The sequence below is a fragment of the Callorhinus ursinus genome, unplaced genomic scaffold (genome assembly GCF_003265705.2).
Source record: "Callorhinus ursinus isolate GAN/ISIS: 27379988/994484 unplaced genomic scaffold, GSC_fseal_2.0 scaffold70, whole genome shotgun sequence".
Lineage (NCBI taxonomy): Eukaryota > Metazoa > Chordata > Mammalia > Carnivora > Otariidae > Callorhinus > Callorhinus ursinus.
The window spans coordinates 1,577,654-1,598,037 of NW_027397132.1; the positions used below are offsets into that span (position 1 = coordinate 1,577,654).

At 38.1% G+C, this 20,384-nt stretch overlaps 1 protein-coding gene across 5 annotated transcripts in view; it reads left to right on the forward strand.

Moving 5' to 3' along the window:
* USP42 (ubiquitin specific peptidase 42) overlaps nucleotides 1–20,384 on the forward strand; it is a 76,180-nt gene that overhangs the window by 27,506 nt on the left and 28,290 nt on the right. For 4 of the 5 annotated variants that reach the window (XM_073886374.1, XM_073886373.1, XM_073886375.1 and 1 more), the window contains 3 exons: nucleotides 3,767–4,016; nucleotides 6,365–6,394; nucleotides 6,659–6,859. In XM_073886374.1, the coding sequence (XP_073742475.1) occupies nucleotides 3,776–4,016; nucleotides 6,365–6,394; nucleotides 6,659–6,859 (472 nt within the window). In that variant the 5' untranslated portion in view covers nucleotides 3,767–3,775. The remainder of the gene's footprint in view (nucleotides 1–3,766; nucleotides 4,017–6,364; nucleotides 6,395–6,658; nucleotides 6,860–20,384) is intronic. The other variant, XM_025863673.2, reaches the window with a different exon arrangement.

Sequence of the window (20,384 nt, forward strand, 5' to 3'; positions counted from 1 at the left end):
GCCCCGGGGCGGCCTGGCCCGCACGGGTCTGCCCGCGGTGGGCGTGTGCCGGCCGCCGGCCGCGGAGCCCGGCGTCCCCGGCCCGCCCGCCGCCCCCCGCCCCCCGCGTGGCTGCCACCTCCCGCCCCCAGCGGCCCTCGGAGCCCGGGGCTCGCCTCCCCACCCCCACCGCACCCCCTAGAGAGACAAACTTTCCCACCCCGGCGCCCCTCCGCGGCACGCCGGTATCCCTCGCGGGGCCGTCCACCTGGCTCCTCCGCGGAGTGTCCGAGTTCCCCACGCCGGCCGCCGGGGCGGAGCGGGCACCCTCGAGGGGGAGAGGAGGGGCCGGCCAGCCCCGGCGGCGCGTCCCCAAAAGCGTGTGCGCCTCGGTCCTGTTCTTTTTTCTTCGGGCAGGAAGAGCCAACTTACCTGGAGGGGGTCGGGGGAGAGGGTGATCAGTTTCAGTTGTTTGAAATGAAATTTTGATGGGACAGAAGTTTTACAGTCTAGGACTTTAACCTTGTTATAATGAATGCAGTTGAGATTACTTTTGTTGAATAGCTTTTTTATATTAAGGGAGGCCTTAGAGTTTACTTGTTTATAGGAAAACATGTTGATTACTTAAAGTAAATACACTCAGATAACAGTAAAACGGGCTGAGAAACTATTCAGTTAACACCTCTTTTTGAAGGTAACAATAGTAATACGGGTTCTCATACGTTTTCGTGGCGTCTCAGAAAAGAGTGCTAAATTTTAAAGATAATTTCACTCTTTGGACTCATTCAAAGTGCACAGGGGATATGAATAATCAGTTTTACTTATTTGTTTTTATTTAAGGTCAGTTTCACTTTCTTTTCCTATCATTGAATCAAGTCTACACTGGTTTGTAAAGGTTTAAGGCTAGACGTTTTATTTACTTAAAAATAATTGAAATCAAGGCTGTTCTTTTTGAAGCTTGTGTGTTTTCCACGTAAATAGAAATGTTACAAGGACGTAGATTACATTGTTTATGAAGAAGCAGAGTGTATCAGTTTCTTTTCTACATGTATTGACATCATTACCTTTATGTGCAGTGCCACAATGTTTAAAACAGCTATATGCTTATTTTAAAATGAAAAAGAATATTGTGGTATTTGGTAGAAATATAAGGGACTGAAAATCTTAAGACTTCTGAATAAAAGATTGCACTTAAAGCAAACATTTGTAAGTCGATTAGGCTCATTCCTCCACACACCTCCTGCCTTGATTCATGTACTCATTTTTTTCAAACACATTTTTGTAACTTTTTGTGTGTCATTAGCAGATGCTGAGAGAAATTTTAACTTTTCATGGAAGTAGTTGCTTAAAAGCCCGGATATAACCATAACAATAATGTTTAGAAGCTTTACTAACAGTAAAGAACATGTAATTTATTAATCTTAGGTCCTGTACAACTTTGTTTGCCTTGTAGGAAGGGTATCTCTGTAAGCCGGTGCAATTTAGTTTGATTCTTGATGGTTTTAGGATAAGTATTCATTGGCTGAATATACAAATGAAGACAAATGGATGGTTTTGGTTTGTTTTCCCATAATTGTAATGCTATATGGTTATTGATCGAGTTGTATGCTTTCCTTAATTTTTTTTTCATTTAAGAGCCCCCCCCACCCTCACCCCCCAAAGGCAATTGGAGCAAGTAAAATGGTTTTATTTGGTCATTTGTTAATGATTGTCCTGAAGGGGTATTTATCCTGGGAAAATTGAAGTTTTTTGCTATTAAATGTTACTGTAAATGAAGCCCGATTACCTTTCCTTGGCACTCTGTTTTGGCTTTCTTCTTCCTTCTGCTCCTTCTCTTCCTCCTCTTTTGTTTTCTTACTCTTGCTTACCTCCACTGTGTTTCATGCTGTAGACTTTATTTGGAAAACACAGCTCAAGCTTTCTTCCTGAATGAAATCCTGTATCTTAGATTCACTTAAAGAAGTTCAGTTTTTGTTATTTTATTAAGATATAATCTAACATCAACTTTTTTTATTTCTGCATAAGAGTCCAGAAAATTTTCAAGGTTGTGCCTTCGGGGCAGGGGGCTATAATCATGCCGTAATTTAAAATTACAAAATTGAAGCTTTTAAAAGAACCTTACTGTGAGCAGACTGTGGATCACAACATTTGTTGAAGTGGCATGAATGTTGGTATTTATTCTTTCTCTTGACTGTACTGAATATTTTTTAAAGCAAGTTTTAAAGGCTGTTCCTACTTCAAAGTAGGAATGAGATACTAAATACAAATGAGATACTGTATATAAATCACTCAGCACAAGCCAGTGCTAAAAGCAAACCCTGGTTACTTCCTATCTTCGGGATTCATTCATTTGTTGAGCACATGTGTGGCCAGCTTTCTGTGTGCCAGGTCCGGGCATATAAATACGAGTGTGATGGAGAGTAACAAGTGAATCCAGCCGTGGAGTAGGTGCTGGAGCGCTACCATAGAAATCGGCAGGGTGCTTTGGGAGCTTGCAGGAGGGGTTCAGACCCAGTCTTGGGGGAGGGTTGTTGTCAAGGAAAGTTCCCAGAGGAAATGAATTCTAAACTGACAAGTGGTAAGTGTTAACTGGCTGGAGGTGGAAGGCTGGAAGAGTGTGAGGTAAAAAAGAATAGCATGTGAATAGCCCAGAGAGTGCAGGTAGGAATGGAAGCTGGGGAGCATGGGGAGCGGTTCCTAGGCCAGGCTGTGTCAAGCCTGGGTGTTGAGATGTTGTCCCGGGGGCAGTCGGAGCAGGCCTGAGAGAAAGGTTATCTATAGAGGAGTGGCACGCTCGATTTGGTTGTCACTGGGCAGTTTACATTCCTAAAGGGACCCCAGTGACTAGGTCAGTGTAGCCAGAAGGAACCCTTGCTGGGAATGTTGGGCCAGGTGCCTGGTTCCAGCTGCTGAGTAGTTTGGGTTGTAATTGCTCCATTTTTATAGACCCTGTAGATTCTATCCAATCTCTCATACGTCCATTATGAAAATTAAGTAAATTAATCTGTGTTCAGTGATTAACACAGTGCCCCGCATATAGAAAATGCTTAATTAGTGGTAGCCCCAAGATTTAAAAATAGGATTCAGAGAGAAAATTATAATTACCCCTTTATAACATGTATTTGTGTTCAAGTTTGATGTCAGTAATATCTTATGGTCTTCATTTAAAAAGTCATATATACCATAAAAAAAAGACACTTAAAAAGTCACATACACCAAATAAATGAGCTGCTTCAGAAAAACTTTTCAAATGTAAGACTTCCTATTTTCTAAAAAAATAATATATTTCAAACAAGTCATTTTGGACCTTAAGCTCAAAATTAAAGCTAGATTTTTCTCTCCATGTAGTTGACACTTTTCCCTGATGCACTCTGTGAATTGAAAATTGAGTCAAATGTATTAGTGCATTTCATGTTCTAGTTTTAAGCGATAGGGAGAAAAAAAATATATAGGTTCTTGGTAAATGTATAGAATTAGAACCTGAGGTCCCTGATTATAAACTGTAATATGAGACTTTTGGGGGCTTGGAATAGAATGACAAGATCCAATCAAATATTTCTTTGAAGGTTTTATAATTAAAAATTGTTGACATGTTCAGATGAGCACAACGCTAAAATGTTCCAAGGAAATGATTTCAAAGTTAAAAACTACTGCTGTTTTTCTATTACAGTGACTTATTTGACAGTAATTAAATATGAGTGGGATAATTTTCCAAGATCTAATGGTAGATTAAGTAGATTACTTTTCTCAATTTATAAAACAACTGCATGTGTTTTGTCTTTTGCAGAGTTGAACAATGACCATAGTTGACAAAGCTTCTGAATCTTCAGACCCATCAGCCTATCAGAATCAGCCTGGCAGCTCTGAGGCGGTCTCACCTGGAGACATGGATGCAGGTTCTGCCAGCTGGGGAGCTGTGTCTTCGCTAAATGATGTTTCAAATCACACACTTTCTTTAGGACCAGTACCTGGTGCTGTAGTTTATTCAAGTTCATCTGTACCTGATAAATCAAAACCATCACCACAAAAGGATCAAGGTACTACTTTTTAAAGACAGAATCACTCCAAGAAACTCTTGTATAAATGCTGTCAGTGGTTGGCAGTTTTGGAGGGGGTCGTCTTTTGCGAGACCTCTTGCCACCCGAGTGGCCAGCAGTGACCTTGTCTGACAGGCTTCATTTTCCTGTGCTGCTTGTTTATGATTAACATGTATCATAACAGGGTGGATTACTTTTAGTTATTATGATATTTGTAGTTTCTTTTATTCTTAATTTATTGAAGGATCAACTTCATCTCAGTGAGATTTGAGGTGGGCATTTTGTTAACTTGTCAGTTACCTGTAGTTCCCTAAGTAGATGTTTGTCTTTGAAAATTTTGAAGTTTTTTTTTAAAGATTTTATTTATTTATTTGACAGAGACACAGCGAGAGAGGGAACAGAAGCAGGGGGAGTGGGAGAGGGAGAAGCAGGCTCCCTGATGAGCAGGGAGCCCGATGCGGGGCTCGATCCCAGGACCCTGGGATCATGACCTGAGCCGAAGGCAGACGTCTAATGACTGAGCCACCCAGGCGCCCTGAAGATGTTTTTAAAAAACGACTGCCTTTTGACAAATGGCTCTACCCAGCTATGGGTTGTTTTTTTAGTTTTTGGGTTTGGGGCCAGTTAAAATTATCTGTGGTAATAAAGCTCTTTGAAAGACAGCAGATAATGTAAATGTTACATTTGTTAAAACTGTAAATGTGGTTACATTTGTTAAAATTCATCAGGTTAAATGAGACATTGACACTTTAGTTGGTACTTCTGAAACTTTTGGATTTGAAAGCTTTGAAATGCAAAGAAAATAGATTAGTTCCTACTCAGAATGTCATTTGGCTTAGAATAATTTGGTCCTTATATTGTTTTGCATCCTCATAGTAAATGTGATACTGTGATGTGGTGGTGGGTAGTGTGATTTGCTGAAGGGTGTTTTGGTGGGAGGAAAGTTTATATCACAAAATAAACAATTTAATTGAATGTTACACATAAGAGTTTAAAGACCTTCACCAGGGATGCCTGGGTGGCTCAGTCGTTAAGCATCTGCCTTCGGCTCAGGTCATGATCCCAGGGTCCTGGGATCGAGCCCCGCATCGGGCTCTCTGCTCTGCAGGAAGCCTGCTTCTCCTTCTCCCACTCCCCCTGCTTGTGTTCCCTCTCTTGCTGTGTCTCTTTCTGTCAAATAAATAAATAAAATCTAAAAAAAAAATTAAAAAAATAAAGACCTTCACCAGCAAGACTTTCCCACAGGACTTCTTTTCACTGACTCCAACTTCCCGTTACTTGCTGGGGTTCCTTTCTCTCCCTCAGGCCTTAACTCACACTTAACTGACTGCCGTGCCCTTTTTGGAGCCCTTGTCCCATTCTCTGAAGACTCATTTCTTTTTTCCTAATTTTTGTTTCTGTTCCCGCTGAGCTGGAGCCTACCTTTGCATACTTAAACCCATTAATTTCTCTGGTAAAATAGAGAACCATCCATTAAGGCGTTCCCATCTCCAGCAGCACCAAGGAACTAGCAAACTTTTGAAAAGGTAGTCTTCATGGATGATCGAACTTTCCTAAATAAGTTTTTGAGCTTTACCTGAGTTCTGTTAGCATAGTTATCATTAATAATCTGTTTATAAGTCTTGAAAATAGATAAACATCTTTTTAGGCAACATAGCGTATACTTATGATGTGGATAGTGGTGCCCAGCAGCCTGAGTTCAGAGCCAGGTTCCTTTCTGGTAAAATGAGGATGATGTCACTACCAACTCTTAGACTGAGACTGTCTGGCAGCTAAGAAGGACTCTAGAAGTACGGTGCTCGTGAAGAGGACAGTGATGGTGGTGGTACTGCATAGAAGCTTCCACAGCAAATTTTTTTTTTTAAGATTTTATTTATTTATTTGAGAGAGAGTGAATGAGAGAGACAGCACGAGAGGGAAGAGGGTCAGAGGGAGAAGCAGACCCCCCGCCGAGCAGGGAGCCCGATGTGGGACTCGATCCAGGGACTCCAGGATCATGACCTGAGCCGAAAGCAGTCGCTTAACCAACTGAGCCACCCAGGTGCCCTTCCACAGCAAATGTTACAGAGAGTGGGCTCAGCCTGCATTTTCTATAGATTGTGTTGAAAACTTTTTAAGTAGATATAAGAGTAGTTAGAGTGAACTCTCATGTAGTCATCAGTCAGCTTTATCAACTTATACCTTTACCATTTACTCCCCTCCCATCATTATAAAGCAAATCCAAGACTTTGTAGTTCATCTATAAATATTTTAGTTTGTATACTTAAAAAATTCTTTTCTAAAAATTTAAACATCTTTATATTAAAACTCTAGTCAACATTAAAATTTCTCTGTCGTTTTTTTAACAGCTGGTTTGTTGAAATCAACATCCAAACAAGGTCTGTACTTTGCATTTGGTGGATGTCTTTAAGTTTCTGTTAACACCCCCTTTGGTCATTGCAGTTTACTGGTTGAAGAAACCAAATCTTTTCGATTTCCCACATTCTAGGATCTGTCTTTTAAAATGTCCCTTTCTTCCCTGTATTTCTGGTTAGCTGGTAAAAACCTAATCTTGATCGGATTTAGTTTGATGTGTTGCTATTTATTGAACTTGAGAAACGTGCAAAGCCTTGTTTTTAAATATTTCTTGTTTATTTTTCTAGCCCTAGGTGATGGCATTGCTCCTCCACAAAAAGTTCTTTTCCCATCTGAGAAGATTTGTCTTAAGTGGCAACAGACTCATAGAGTTGGAGCTGGGCTCCAGAATTTGGGCAATACCTGTTTTGCCAATGCGGCGCTGCAGTGTTTGACTTACACACCACCTCTTGCCAATTACATGCTATCTCACGAGCACTCCAAGACATGTAAGTGTTCTGGGTTCTGTTAACTTGTGTAGTGTTGTGCTATGCTAACCTACTTTCATTTTTTTCTCTGCAGTGGAAGTGAAGAATTCAGCCAAGAATTCTATGATCACTAGGAAATTGGTTTATTCTTTTAGAAACCATGGAGGAAGACTCTTAAGATTTGTTTTCAGGTTGCATAAAAATCATTTTGCACCTAATTTGACCTGTGAAGTTACTGAAAAAGAAACCTATTTTATCGGCATTTGGCATTTTTGAACCCCCTGCCGGCTTTCTATACACTTGCTAAAAAAATGTGACATAAATGTCTGCCACCAACAGCTTGGGGCCAAGCAGAGTTAAGAAATCCTGTCTGTCCTGGCTTCCATCCTGTATTGTAAGGCTTGATTCATTTGCAGGCTTATAAGCCTTAGTGGAGAGGAACCTCTTGTTGCGGCCTCCAGCCTCCTGAAAGTTCATACAGGACTTTTCCTTTTAGTGTGTATGAACTCCCTTTTCAACCTAAAGGGCAGGGAATCAGTTAAAATATATCATGTCTTTAATAGGTGACAGCCAGCTCAGTGGTTGACTAGTGAAATTCAGAATTTAGAACAGTTATCTAGTTTTTGAGGTTTGAGCTTTTAAATATTTGTAAATATCCTTCATCCTTATAAATGAAGTCTCCCTGTTCTTTGATCTACATTAATGCTGAGGGTGTGTGTGTGTGTGTGTGTGTGTGTGTGTGTGTGTTTGGGTGCTGTTCATTAATTATGAACAGGTGAAAACTCCTGAGGCTTCTTTTTGAATAGTTCTTTACTTCATGAAGAATTTAAACTGGTTATTTTGAAACTGTCCCATACCCCCCTCCCCCCGCAAAGAGCAAAATAATGCTTGTAAAGAATTTGGAAAGTACAGAAAAATTTAAAGAAACCAAAGGAAAATCACCTAGAATCTCACTGTCCAGAGGTGTTTGGTATGCCAAGGGCTTTTAAATTACAGAATGAACGTTTTGTTTGCCCTCATTTCCCCCCTAAGTTCATAATTCATTCCCCGCAGGCAGCTTTCCCTTTTCCCTTACTTTTGTGCTTAATGAAAGTAGAGTGTGGATAAAAACCCAGCACAGGCACCTGGGCCGTGAGAGGCGGGACCAACACAAAAATTCAGAAGCTCCAGGTGTCCAGAATTAGGTGTCTATCTTCTATGCTATTGGTAGTTTCTATTTTTCCTTTATTTAGGTATATCAGGGCGTAATCATATATATAGATATATAGACATATATGTAAGTTAGGTACATTTCTTTACTATATGTATGACTGTATATATATAACAGGTATATTTCCCTTTATTTAGCTTTATTGAGGTATATAATAAATTGCACATACTTGAAATATATGTTTGATATATTTTGACATATGTATACTCCCATGAAACTACTACCACAGTTAAGGTTATGAATATATTCACCACCACCAAAGCTTTCCAGTGCTCCTCTGAAATCACTCCCTTGTACCCCTTCCTACTCCTCATCCCCTTAACTGCAGGCAACCACTGATATACTTTCTGCCTACTATAGATTAGTTTGTATTTTTTTAGAATGTCATATAGTGGATTTATACAGGCATATATTCTTATATTGCCTGGCTGCTTTGACTTAGTGCAATTATTTTAAATTATTCCATGTTGTTGCATATATCAGTAGTTTTTATTGTTGAGTAGTATTCCCTTGTATGGATATACCACATTTTGTTTCTCCATCCACCCACCTATTCATCGACATTTGGGTTGTTTCTCATTTGGGGCCATCGCCGATTAAGCTAATGAACATTTTTATATACCTGTTTATAGATAGGTCTTTGTAAGGACATGTTTTCTTTTCTCTTGGGTAAATATTTAGGAGTGGAATGGCTTGGTCCTGTAATATGTGTGTGTTAACTTTAAGGTAAACTTCCAATCTGTTTCTCAAAGGGATTCTGGTATTTTACATTCCCAGCAGCAGTGACTGAAAGTTCCATTTGCTCCGTATCTCCCCGTAATGTTTGGTGTGGTCAGTCTTTCCAACTTCAGCCATTCTAATAGGTGTGTAGTATAGCAAGTTCTACCCTATTGTGGTTTGATTTGCACTTCCTTAATGAGTAATGATGTTGAACATTTTTCCGTATGATTAATTGCCATCTGTATACTCTCTTGGCTAAAGTGCCTGTTCATATCTTTTGCTTGATTTAAAATCGGGTAGTGTTCGGGCGCCTGGGTGGCTCAGTTGGTTAAGCGACTGCCTTCAGCTCAGGTCATGATCCTGGAGTCCCGGGATCAAGTCCCGCATCGGGCTCCCTGCTCAGCGGGGAGTCTGCTTCTCCCTCTGACCCTCTTCCCTCTCGTGCTCTCTATCTCTCATTCTCTCTCAAATAAATAAAATCTTTAAAAAAAAAAATTGGGTAGTGTTCTTGTTGAGTTTTGAGAGTTTTTATATATTCTGAGTACAAGTCCTTTATCAGATATGTAGTTTGCAAATACTGTCTTACAGTCTGGAGAAGAATATTCTCTTCACATTGTCTTTTGAAGAACATGTTTTTAGTTTTGAAGAATTCCACGTCATTACTTTTTCTTTTTATCAATTGTGTTTTGTTATATTAAGAAATCTTTGCCTCACCAGAGGTCACAAAGATTTTCTCTGTATTCTTTTGGAAGTTTTATAGTTTTAGCTTTTCTATTGGTCAGTGATCCATTTTGAGATAATTTTTATTTGTGGTGTGAAGAATGGATTGAAGGTCAGGTTTTTCATTACGGATATCCGATTGTTCCAGCACTATTTGTTCAAAAGTTAGTCCTTTCTCCACTGCATTGTCTTTGCTTCTTTGTCAAAAACCAATTGACCATATCCATATGGCTCTATTTCTAGACTCTGTTCTGTTACACTGATCCACTGTCTATCTTGACACCATAACACAGTGTCTTGATTACTATATATTTAAGAGTTTTGAAATCAGGAAAGTCCTCCAGCGTTCTTGTCCTTTTTCAAAGTTGTTTTGGCCATTCTTGGTCCTTTGCATTTCCGAATGAATGTTGGACTCAATTTGTCAACTTCTACAAAAAACTATCCTGGGATTTTTGTCCTGGGATTTTGATTGTTGAATCTATGAATTAATTTGGGATGAATTGACATCTACACAGTGTTGTTTTCTGTCCCCCAAAGTATACATCTCCATTTATTCAGGTTCTCTTTAATTTTTCTTAGTAGAATTGCTTAATTCTCAATGTACAAATATAATGTGCACATTTTTTATCAGATTTATCCCTAAGTATTTCATATTTTTGGAAGCTATCATAAATGATAATATTTTTGAATTTCAATTTCTAATTTTTTATTGCTAAACTATAAAAATGCAAGTAATTTTTGGATATTGATCTTGTATCCTGCAATCTTGGTAAATTTATTAATTCTGGTAGGTTTTTTTTTTTAAGATTTCTTAAGATTTTATATGGAGTCAGTCATGTGATCTGTGCATATGGACAGTTTTAATTCTTTGTTTCCAGTCTGCATATGCTGTCTATTTCTTGCTGTCATGCACTGGCCAAGACCTCCATTACAGTGTTGGATGGATGTGGTGGAAGTAGATGCCACAGCAGAGTCTCCTTCACCTTAGGGGGAAGGCATTTTAGTCTTTCACTTTTACGTACATTGTTAGCTGAGAGTTTTCATAGGTGCCTTTTACCCTGCCGAGTGTTAATTTGAATGCTAAGCCAAATTTGCATTCCAGAGATGAGCCCAACTTGGTTATGATGCATTACGATTTCCATGTATCATTGGATTTGCCAAGACTTTTTAAAATTTTATGTTGATAATGAATATTAGTTTATGTTATCATGCCTTTTTCTGATTTTTGGCATCAGGGTTCATGGTGGCATCATGAAATATGTTGGGATTATTTTCTCCTATTTCCTGGAAAACTTTTTGTAGAATTGGTATTATTTCTTAAATGTTTGGTAGATTTCACTGAAGCCATCTGGGCCTTGAAGTTTTCTCATGGGTAGGTTTTTAACCACATATTTAATTTCTTTAATAGATATAGGCCTCTTCGGGTTATCTGTTTCTTCATCAGAGAGCATTGGTAGTTTGTGTCTCTCAAGGAATTCGTCTTCCATGTCGAATGTACCAGCATAAAGTTGTTCATAATGTTGTTATCCTGGGGGTATAGCTCAGTGGTAGAGCATTTGACTGCATAATGTTCTGTTATCCCTTTTTATTCACCTTGTTATTGATCTCCTCAGAAAATCAGTTCTTGGTTTCATTGTTATTTTGTTTTCTGTTTCATTGCTATTTGTTATTCTTTTTATTACTCCTTTTCTTCTGCCTACTTTGGATTTAATGTGCCCTATTCTAGTTTCTTAAAGGGGAAGCTTGGGTCATTTAATTTGAGATCTTCTTTTCCATTCTGTTTAATGCCATGAATTTCCCTTGAAGTGCTGCTTGACTTGTGTCCCAGACATTTTGGTATTTGACATATTCATTTTTATTCAGGTCCAAATACTTTCTAATTGCCCTTGGGATTATTTAGAGGTGTGTTGTTTAGTTGCCAAATGTTTTTTTTTTTAAAGATTTTATTTATTTATTTGAGAGAGAGAATGAGAGAGAGAGAGAGAGCACATGAGAGGAGGGAGGGTCAGAGGGAGAAGCAGACTCCGCACTGAGCAGGGAGCCCGATGCGGGACCTGATCCTGGAACTCCAGGATCATGACCTGAGCCGAAGGCAGTCACCTAACCAGCTGAGCCACCCAGGCACCCTAGTTCCCAAATGTTTTGAGGATTTTCCAGAAATTGTCCTGTTACTGATTTCGAATTTAATTCTCTTGGGGTCAGAGTATATTTTTTGTTTGAATCCTTTTAAACTTGAGACTTGTGTTATGCACCAGAACATGGTCTAGTTTGGTAAATGTCCCATGTGTACTTAAGAAGGATGTGTGGTCTGCTCTGTTGTTTGGAGTTTCTGTAAATGCTGATGATGGTCAGTTACTTGGTAGTTAGTTCTGTAACTGACTACCCAGTTAGTTGTCGTGTTGTTGAGGCTGTCTTCTGTGTCTTTACTGGTTTTCTGTCCGCTTGTCCTATCAAATTTTGAGAGAGGTCTGTTGAAATAAAATATATTTGTAATTTGTTTTTTCTTTCTGTTTTATCAGTTTTGCCTTGTGTTTTGAAGCTCTGTCATTTAAGATTATTATGACCTCCTGATGAAATGACCTATTCATAATTGATGAAATTACCCTCTTTATCCCAAATAATATGCTTTGTTCTGAAATCTGCTTTGATAAGGGGCCCTCCAGTTTTCTTATGATTAATGGTAGCATGGTATATCTTTTTCCATCTTTTTACTTTTAACCAATGGTGTCTATACTTAAAGTAGATTTCTTGTATAGACAGCCCATAATGTAATTTTCTTTTTCTTTTTTTTTTTTTTTTTAGTCTGTGTTTTATTTTGGGGTATAAGTCATTTGTATTTAATGAGACTGATTAATTGATCTGGTTGGGTTTAAACTTACCAGCTTGCTGTTTGTTTCCTCTTTGCCCCATTTGTTCCCTTTTTCATCTTTTTCCGCTTTCTTTTGTAGTGAATAATTTTATGATGGTTGATATTTTTTGGCATATTTTCTGTAACTGTTTTTTTTTTAGTGGTGGCTTTAGGGTTTGGCATACGTCTTTAAATGATCACAGTTTGCCTTCAGGTAATAGTCCACTTGTGTATGGTAAGGACTTGGTGACCATGTACTTTCATCTCCCCTCTCCTGGCATTTATTTGTGCCATTGTCATCATCTACCTGTGTTATAATCACACAATATATTGTGTTATTTTTGCCTTAAACAAATTATAAAGGTTTTGCTTTAAGTAGTTAAGGTGTGTTTAGAAATCTTCTGTATTTACCTATTCAGTTATCATTTCCACTGCTTTTAATTCCTTTATGTGGATTTAGATTTCCATGTGCTGCTTTTTCTTATGGCTAAAGGACTTCCCTTAACTCTGCTTGCTAGTGATGAACTCCACTTTTTGTTTTGTTTGTTTTATTCTCAGTCTGAAATGTCCTTATTTTGCCTTTTTAAAAGTTAACCTTTTTGTATTGAGGTAATTGTAGATTCACATGCAGTTTTAAGAATGACACACAGACTTCCTGTGTTCCTTACCCAGTTTCCCCAGTGGTAACACCGTATTTCAGTATCTCAACCAGGGGGTTGACATGGGTACAGTCCCGATACAGAACATTTCTATCATTACAGAATCCCTCCTGTTCCCCTTTTATAGCCACACCCACTTTCTTTGTGCCCTGATGTCCTCCTTTAGCCACTGGCAACCACTAATCTGTTTTTCATTTCTATAATTTTGTCATTTCAAGAAAGTTATTTATATATATTGAGTTGTGCAGTATGTAATATTTTGGGATTGGCTTTTTCATTCAGCATAATTCTCTGCAGATTCAGTTAGGTTGTATGTACTAATAATTTGTGGGCTTTTTTTTTCTCATTGTTGAATAGTAGTCCATGGTACGGATGGGATGTACCATGACTTGTTTTAACCAGTCATCCACAGAAGGACATCTGGGTTTTGTCCACTTTGGGGATATCATTCTGAATACAGCTGCTGTAAGCATTACAGCATACAACATAGGTGTGAACGTGTCTTTATTTCTCTGAAGTAAATGTCCAGGATCGCAATCCCTGAGTCACAAGGTAGTTGCATGGTTGATTTTATAGAAACTGCCAGTTTTCGAGCGTGGCTGACCATTTTACAGCCTACCAGCAAAGTATGGGAGTTCTAGTTTCTCTGCATGTTTGCCAGGATTTGGCATTGTCACTGTTTTTCATTTTAGCCAAACTGATAGGTGTATAATGATACCTTGTTGTGGTTTTAATTTGCATTTCCGTAATGCCTAAAGGTCTTGAACATCTTTCCATGTGCTTATTTGCCGTCTGTACATCCTGTTTGGTGAAATACCTCTTTGCTGTCTTTTGCGCATTCTCTATTGCATTCTGTGTTTTTATACTGTTGAGTTTTAAGAGTTCTTTATATAGTTTAGATACTAGGCCTTGGTTGGATATGTAGGTTCCAAATAATTTCTCCCAGCCTGAGGCTTGTCTTTTTTTTTCCCCCCAAGATTTTATTTATTTATTTGAGAGAGAGTGTGTGTGCATGAGAGAGAGCACAAGCAGGGGAGCGGCAGAGGGAGACGCAGAAGCAGGCTTCCCACTGAGCAGGGAGCCTGAAGTGGGGCTCGATCCCAGGATGCTGGGATCATGACCTGAGTTGAAGGCAGACGCTTCAGTGACTGAGCCACCCAGGTGCCCCAAGGCTTGTCTTTCCATTCCCTTAACAAGGTCTTTCACAGAACAAAAGTTTTTAATTTTGGTGAAGTCTGACTTTTCCTTTTATGGATTGTGCTTTTGGTGTTAAGTTTAAGATCTTTGCCTAGCTCTTAATCCCGGAGATTTTCTCCTCAATTTTATTTCTAAAAGTTTTATAGTTTTACATTTTACATTAGGTCTGTGATCCATTTTAATTTTTGCATAGTGTGAAGTTTAGGTGAAGTCAATTTTTTGTCTATAAATGCCTTTTTGCTCCAGCACCATTTGTTGAAAAGGCTGTCTTTTCTCTATTGAATTGCTTTTACACCTTTGTAAAAAAATTATTTGGGCATACTTGTGTGCATCTATTTCTGGGTTTCTTAACTCTATTCTGTTGAGGTTTGTGTTTGACCCTCCACACAGTCTTGCTGTTATAGCTCTGTAATAAGTCTTGATATCAGATAGAATGATTCCAGCCACTTGTTCTCTTTCAAAATTGTTTGAGCTCTTCTTGTTTTTCTGTCTTTCCATATAAACTATAGAATAATAGTATCTGTATCTACAAAAAATCTTCCTGAGATTTTGTAGTTGTGTGAAACTTGAATTTCAGTTTGGGGAAGGAGTATTGATACCTTTACTTATGTTGACATTTTCAATCTATGAACGTGGTATGTCTCTCCATTTACTTAAATCTTCTTTATTTTTATCACTGTTGTGTAATGTCCAGGATGTTTTGTCTTGTTTTGTTAGATTAACACCTAATTTTTTTATTTTTTGAGGGGTTGTAAGTGGCATTATATTTTTAATTTTTATGTCCACATGTTTATTGCTGGTGTATAGAGATACATTTTATTTTCGTATGTTGATCTTATATCCTGTGACCTTGCCAAACTCACTAGTTCTAGGCATTTTTTTTTTCGTAGACTCCTTGGATTTTTCTAGTAGACGGTCATGTTATATGCAAGTATGGCCAGGTTTACTTTTCCCTTACTGATTGATATGCTTTTTATTTCCTTATTTTACTGGCTAGAACTTTGAGGAGAGTGGACATCCTTGCCTCATTTCTGATACTAAGAAGAGAAGCATTTAGTTTGATATTAGTGGTAGGTTTTTTGGTATATGCTCTTTATTAAGTTAAAGGAGTTTCCTCTATTTCTTTTTTTCTGATTTCTGCTTTCTGTCATGAATGAGTGTTGATTTTTGTCAAATGCTTTTTCTATATCAAATTGATATGATCATGTGATATTTCTTCTTTAGCCTGTTAATATGGTGGATTATACTGATAGTTTCCAGTATTGAGTCATCTTTGTATCCCTGGAATAAATTCCATTTGGTCTTGATGTGTAATTATTATTTTTAAGTTTTTATTTTAATCTCCTTGTGCTCATCATAATAAGTGCATTCCTTAATCCCCATCACCTATTTCACCCATGCCCCACTCACCTCCCTTCAGGTAACCATCAGTTTGTTATATGTAGTTAAAGAGTCTGTTTCTTGGTTTGTGTCTCTTTTTTCTCTCTGTTTAGTAGCTGAAATTACACATATGAGTGAAATCGTATGGTATTTGTCTTTATCTCACTGATGTTTTACACTTAGCATTATGCTTTCTAGGTCCATCAGTGTCATTGCAAATGGCAAGATTTCATTCTTTTTTATGGCTGAACCCCACATCTTTATCCATTCATCAACCAGTGGACACTTGGACTGCTTCCATATCTTGGGTATTATAAATAATGCTGCTACAAACATAGGGGTGCATGTATCCCTTTGAATTAGTGTTTTTGTATTCTTTGGGTATTACCCAGTAGTGCAATTGTGGAATTGTAGGGTAGTTCTATTTTTAACTTTTTGAGGAACCTCCATAAGAGTGGCTGTGCTAGTTTGCATTCCTACAAATAGTGCAAGAGGGTTCCTTTTTCTCCACATCCTTGCCAACCCTGTTGTTTCTTGTGTTGTTGATTTTAGCCATTCTGACAGGTGTGAGGTGATATCTCATTGTAGTTTTGATTTGCATTTCCCTGATGATAAGTGATGATGAGCATCTTTTCATGTGTCTGTTAGCCATCTGTATGTCTTCTTTGGAGAAGTGTCTGTTTATGTCTTCTGCCCATCTTTTAATTGGATTATTTGTTTTTTGGGTGTTGAGTTTCATAAGTTTTTTATAGGTTTTGGATTCTAGTCCTTTATTGGATGTGTCATTTGCAAATATCTTCTCTCATTCCATAGGTTGGCTTTTAGTTTTGTTGATTGTTTCCTTCACTGTGCAGAAGTTTTTTATTTTGGTGTAATCCCAATAGTTTATTTTTTGCTTTTGGTTCCCTTGCCTCAGGGGACCTATCTAGAGAGAAGTTGCCAGTGTTAGAGAAGTTACTACCTGTGCTCTCTTCTAGGATTTTTATGGTTTCAGGACTCATATTTAGGTCTTTAATACATTTTGAATTTATTATTTTGTATGGTGTAAGAAAGTGGTCCAGTTTCATTCTTTTGCAAGTTGCAGTCGTGTTTTCCTAACACCCATTTATTGAAAAGACCCATCTTTTTCCCATTCTTTCCTGCTTTGTCAAAGATTAATTGACCATATAGTTGTGGGTTTGTTTCTGGGTTTTCTGTTCTGTCTTGTTGATCTGTGTGTCTGTTTTTGTACCGGTATCATACTGTTTTAATTACTACAGTTTGGTAATATAACTTGAAGTCTGGAATTGTGATGCCTCCAGCTTTGCTTTTTTTTTCAAGATTGCTTTGGCTATTCAGTGTCTTTTGTGGTTCCATACAAATTTTAGGTTTATTCTAATTCTGTGAAAAATGCTGTTGGTATTTTGATAGGGATTGCATTAAATGTGCAGATTGCTTTGGACAGTATAGACATTTTAACGTATTAGTTCTTCCAATCCATGAGCATGGAATGCCTTTCCATTTCCTTGTGTCCTCTTCAGTGTCTTTCATCAACGTTTTATAGTTTTAAGGATACATGTCTTTTTTTTTTAAGATTTTATTTATTTGACAGCCAGTGCACAGCAGGGGGAGCAGGAGAGGGAGAAGCAGGCTCCCCGCTGAGCAGGGAGCCCGATGCAGGGCTTGATCCCAGGACCCTGAGATCATGACCTTAGCTGAAGGCAGATGCTTAACCGACTGAGCCACCCAGGCGCCCCAGAGTACAGGTCTTTCATCTCTTTGGTTAGGTTTATTCTAGCATCTTACTATTTTTGGTGCAACTGTAAATGGGTTTGTTTTTTTTCAATTTCTTTTTCTGCTGTTTCATTATTGGTGTATAGAAATGCAGCATATTCCTGTAGATTGATTTTGTGTTCTGCAACTTTATTGATTTCGTGTATCAGTTCTGGCAGTTTTTTGGTGGAGTCTTTGGGGTTTTCTATGTATAATATCATGTCATCTGCAAATAGTGAATGTTTTACTTCTTCCTTACTGGTTTGGATGCCTTTTATTTCTTTTTGTTGTCTGATTGCTGTGGCTAGCATTTCCAGTACTATGTTGAATGACAGTATTGAGAGTGGACATCCCTGTCTTGTTCCTGACTATAGAGGAAAAACTCTCAGTTTTTCCCCATTAAGGATGATATTAGCTGTGGGTTTTTCATATTTGGCTTTTGTTATGTTCTTTCTAACCCTACTTTGTCAAGGTGTTTATCATGAATGGATGTACTTTGTCAAATGCTTTTCCTGCATCTGTTGAAATGATCATGTGGTTCTTATCCTTTCTCCTATTGATGTGATGTATCACATTGATTGATTTGTGAATATTGAACCACTCTTACAACCCAGGAATAAATCCCACTTGACTGTGGTGAATGAGTCTTTTGATGTATTGTTGGATTTGGTTTACTAGTATTTTGTTGAGGATTTTTGCATCTGTGTTCATCAGAGATATTGGCCTGTCATTCTCTTTTTTAGTGGTGTCTTTATCTGGTTTTGGTATCGGGGTAATGCTGGCCTCATGGAAGGAAAGCTTCCAACTGCATTCTTTCTCTATTTTTTTGGAATAGTTTGAAAAGAATAGGTGCTAACTCTTTTTTAAATGTTTGGTAGAATTTGCCTGTGAAGCCATCTGGTCCTGGACTTTTGTTTGTTGGGAGCTTTTCGATTGCTGATTCAATTTCTTTGCTGGTAATGAGTCTGTTCAAATTTTCTGTTTCTTCTTGATTCAGTTTTGGGAGGTGATACGTTTCTAGGAATGCATCTAATTCTTCTAAGTTGTCCATTTGTTGGTAAATAGTTTATTTTTAAATTTTTTTATTATTTTAAAAGATTTTATTTACTTATTTGACAGAGACACAGCGAGAGAGGGAACACAAGCAGGGGGAGTGGGAGAGGGAGAAGCAGGCTTCCCCCTGAGCAGGGAGCCTGATGTGGAACTCGATCCCAGGACCCTGGGATCATGACCCAAGCTGAAGGCAGACACTTAACCACTGAACCACCCAGGTGCCCTGCCAAATAGTTTTTCATAATATTCTCTTATGATTGTTTATATTTTTGTGGTGTTTGTTGTTATTTTTCCTCTGTCATTTGTGATTTTATTGATTTGGGTCCTTCCTCTTTTTTTCTTGATAAGTCTGGCTAGAGGTATTGATTTCCCCCCCCCCCAAAGAAACAGCTCCTGGTTTCATTGAACTGTTCTATTATTTTTTTGGTTTCTGTATAATTTATTTCTGCTCTAATGTTTATTATTTCCTTCCTTCTGCTGGTTTTAGGTTTTAGTGGTGGTTCTTTTTCTAGCTCCTGTAGGTGCAAGGGTAGGTTATTTATTTGAGATTTTTCTTCTTCTTGAAGTAGGTCTTTATTGCTATAATCTGCCCTCTTAGAACTGCTTTTGCTGTATCCCAGAGGTTTTGAACCATTGTGTTTTCATTTTCATTCATTTCTGTGTATTTTTAAATTTTTTGTTTTATTTCCTTGGTGACCTGTTCATTTTTAGTAGCATGTCATTTAGCCCCCATGTATTTGTGGTCTTTTCAGATTTTTTCTTGTGGTTGACTTCTAGTTTCATAGTATCGTGGTCAGAAAAGATGCTTGGTATGACTTCAGTCTTTTTAAATTTGTTGAGGCTTATTTTGTGGGCTAATAATGTGATCTGTTCTGGAGAGTGTTCCATGTGTATTCTGCTGTTTTAGGATGGAATGTTCTGAATATATCTATTAAATCCACTTGGTCCAGTGTGTCATTCAAAGACACTGTTTACTTGTTGATGTCCTGTTTAAATGATCTGTTCATTGATCTAAGTGGGGTGTTAAAGTTTCCTTCTATTATTGTATTGTTATCAATTAATTCCTTTATGTTTGTTATTAACTGTTTTATATATTTGGGTGCTCCCATGTTGGGTGCATAAATATCCACAATTGCTATATCTTCTTATTGCACTGTCCCCTTCATTATTATATAGTGTGCTTCTTTGTCTCTTTTTTACAGTTCTTGTTTTAACATCTGTTTTGTCTGATAAATATTGCTACTCAGGCTTTCTTTTTTTTTTTTTCTTTTTTTAAAGATTTTATTTATTTATTTGAGAGAGAGAGCACACGAGAGGGGGGAGGGTCAGAGAGAGAAGCGGACTCCCTGCCGAGAAGGGAGCCCGATGTGGGACTCGATCCCAGGACTCCAGGATCATGACCTGAGCCGAAGGCAGTTGCTTAACCAACTGAGCCACCCAGGCGCCCCTCAGGCTTTCTTTTGACATCCATTTGCATGATAAATATTTCACCATCCCCTCACTTTTTTTTTTTTTTAATATTTTTTATTTATTTTTTTTTTAAAGATTTTATTTGTCAGAGAGCAAGAGCACAAACAGGGGAAGGGGCAGGCAGAGCAGGTAGAGGGAGAAGCAGGCTCGCCTCAGGACCCCGGGATCATGACCTGAGCTGAAGGCAGATGCTTAACCGACTGAGCCACCCAGGCGTCCTCCATCCTCTCACTTTCAATCTGCAGGTGTCTTTAGGTCTAAAATGAGTCTTTTGTAGGCAGCATATAGATGGGTCTTGTTTTTTTTTTTATCCATTCTGTCACCCTGTGTCTTTTGATTGAAGTATTTAGTCTGTTTACGTTCAAAGTAATTATTGATAGGTATGTATTGATTTTATTACTTGTTTTATTACTTGTTTTGTGGTTGCTTCTGAAGATTTTCCCTGCTTCTTTCTTTTTCTCTTTCATGGTTTGCTGGTTTTCTTTAGTGATATATTTGGATTTCTTTTTCTTTATTCTTTGCATAATTATTAGTGGT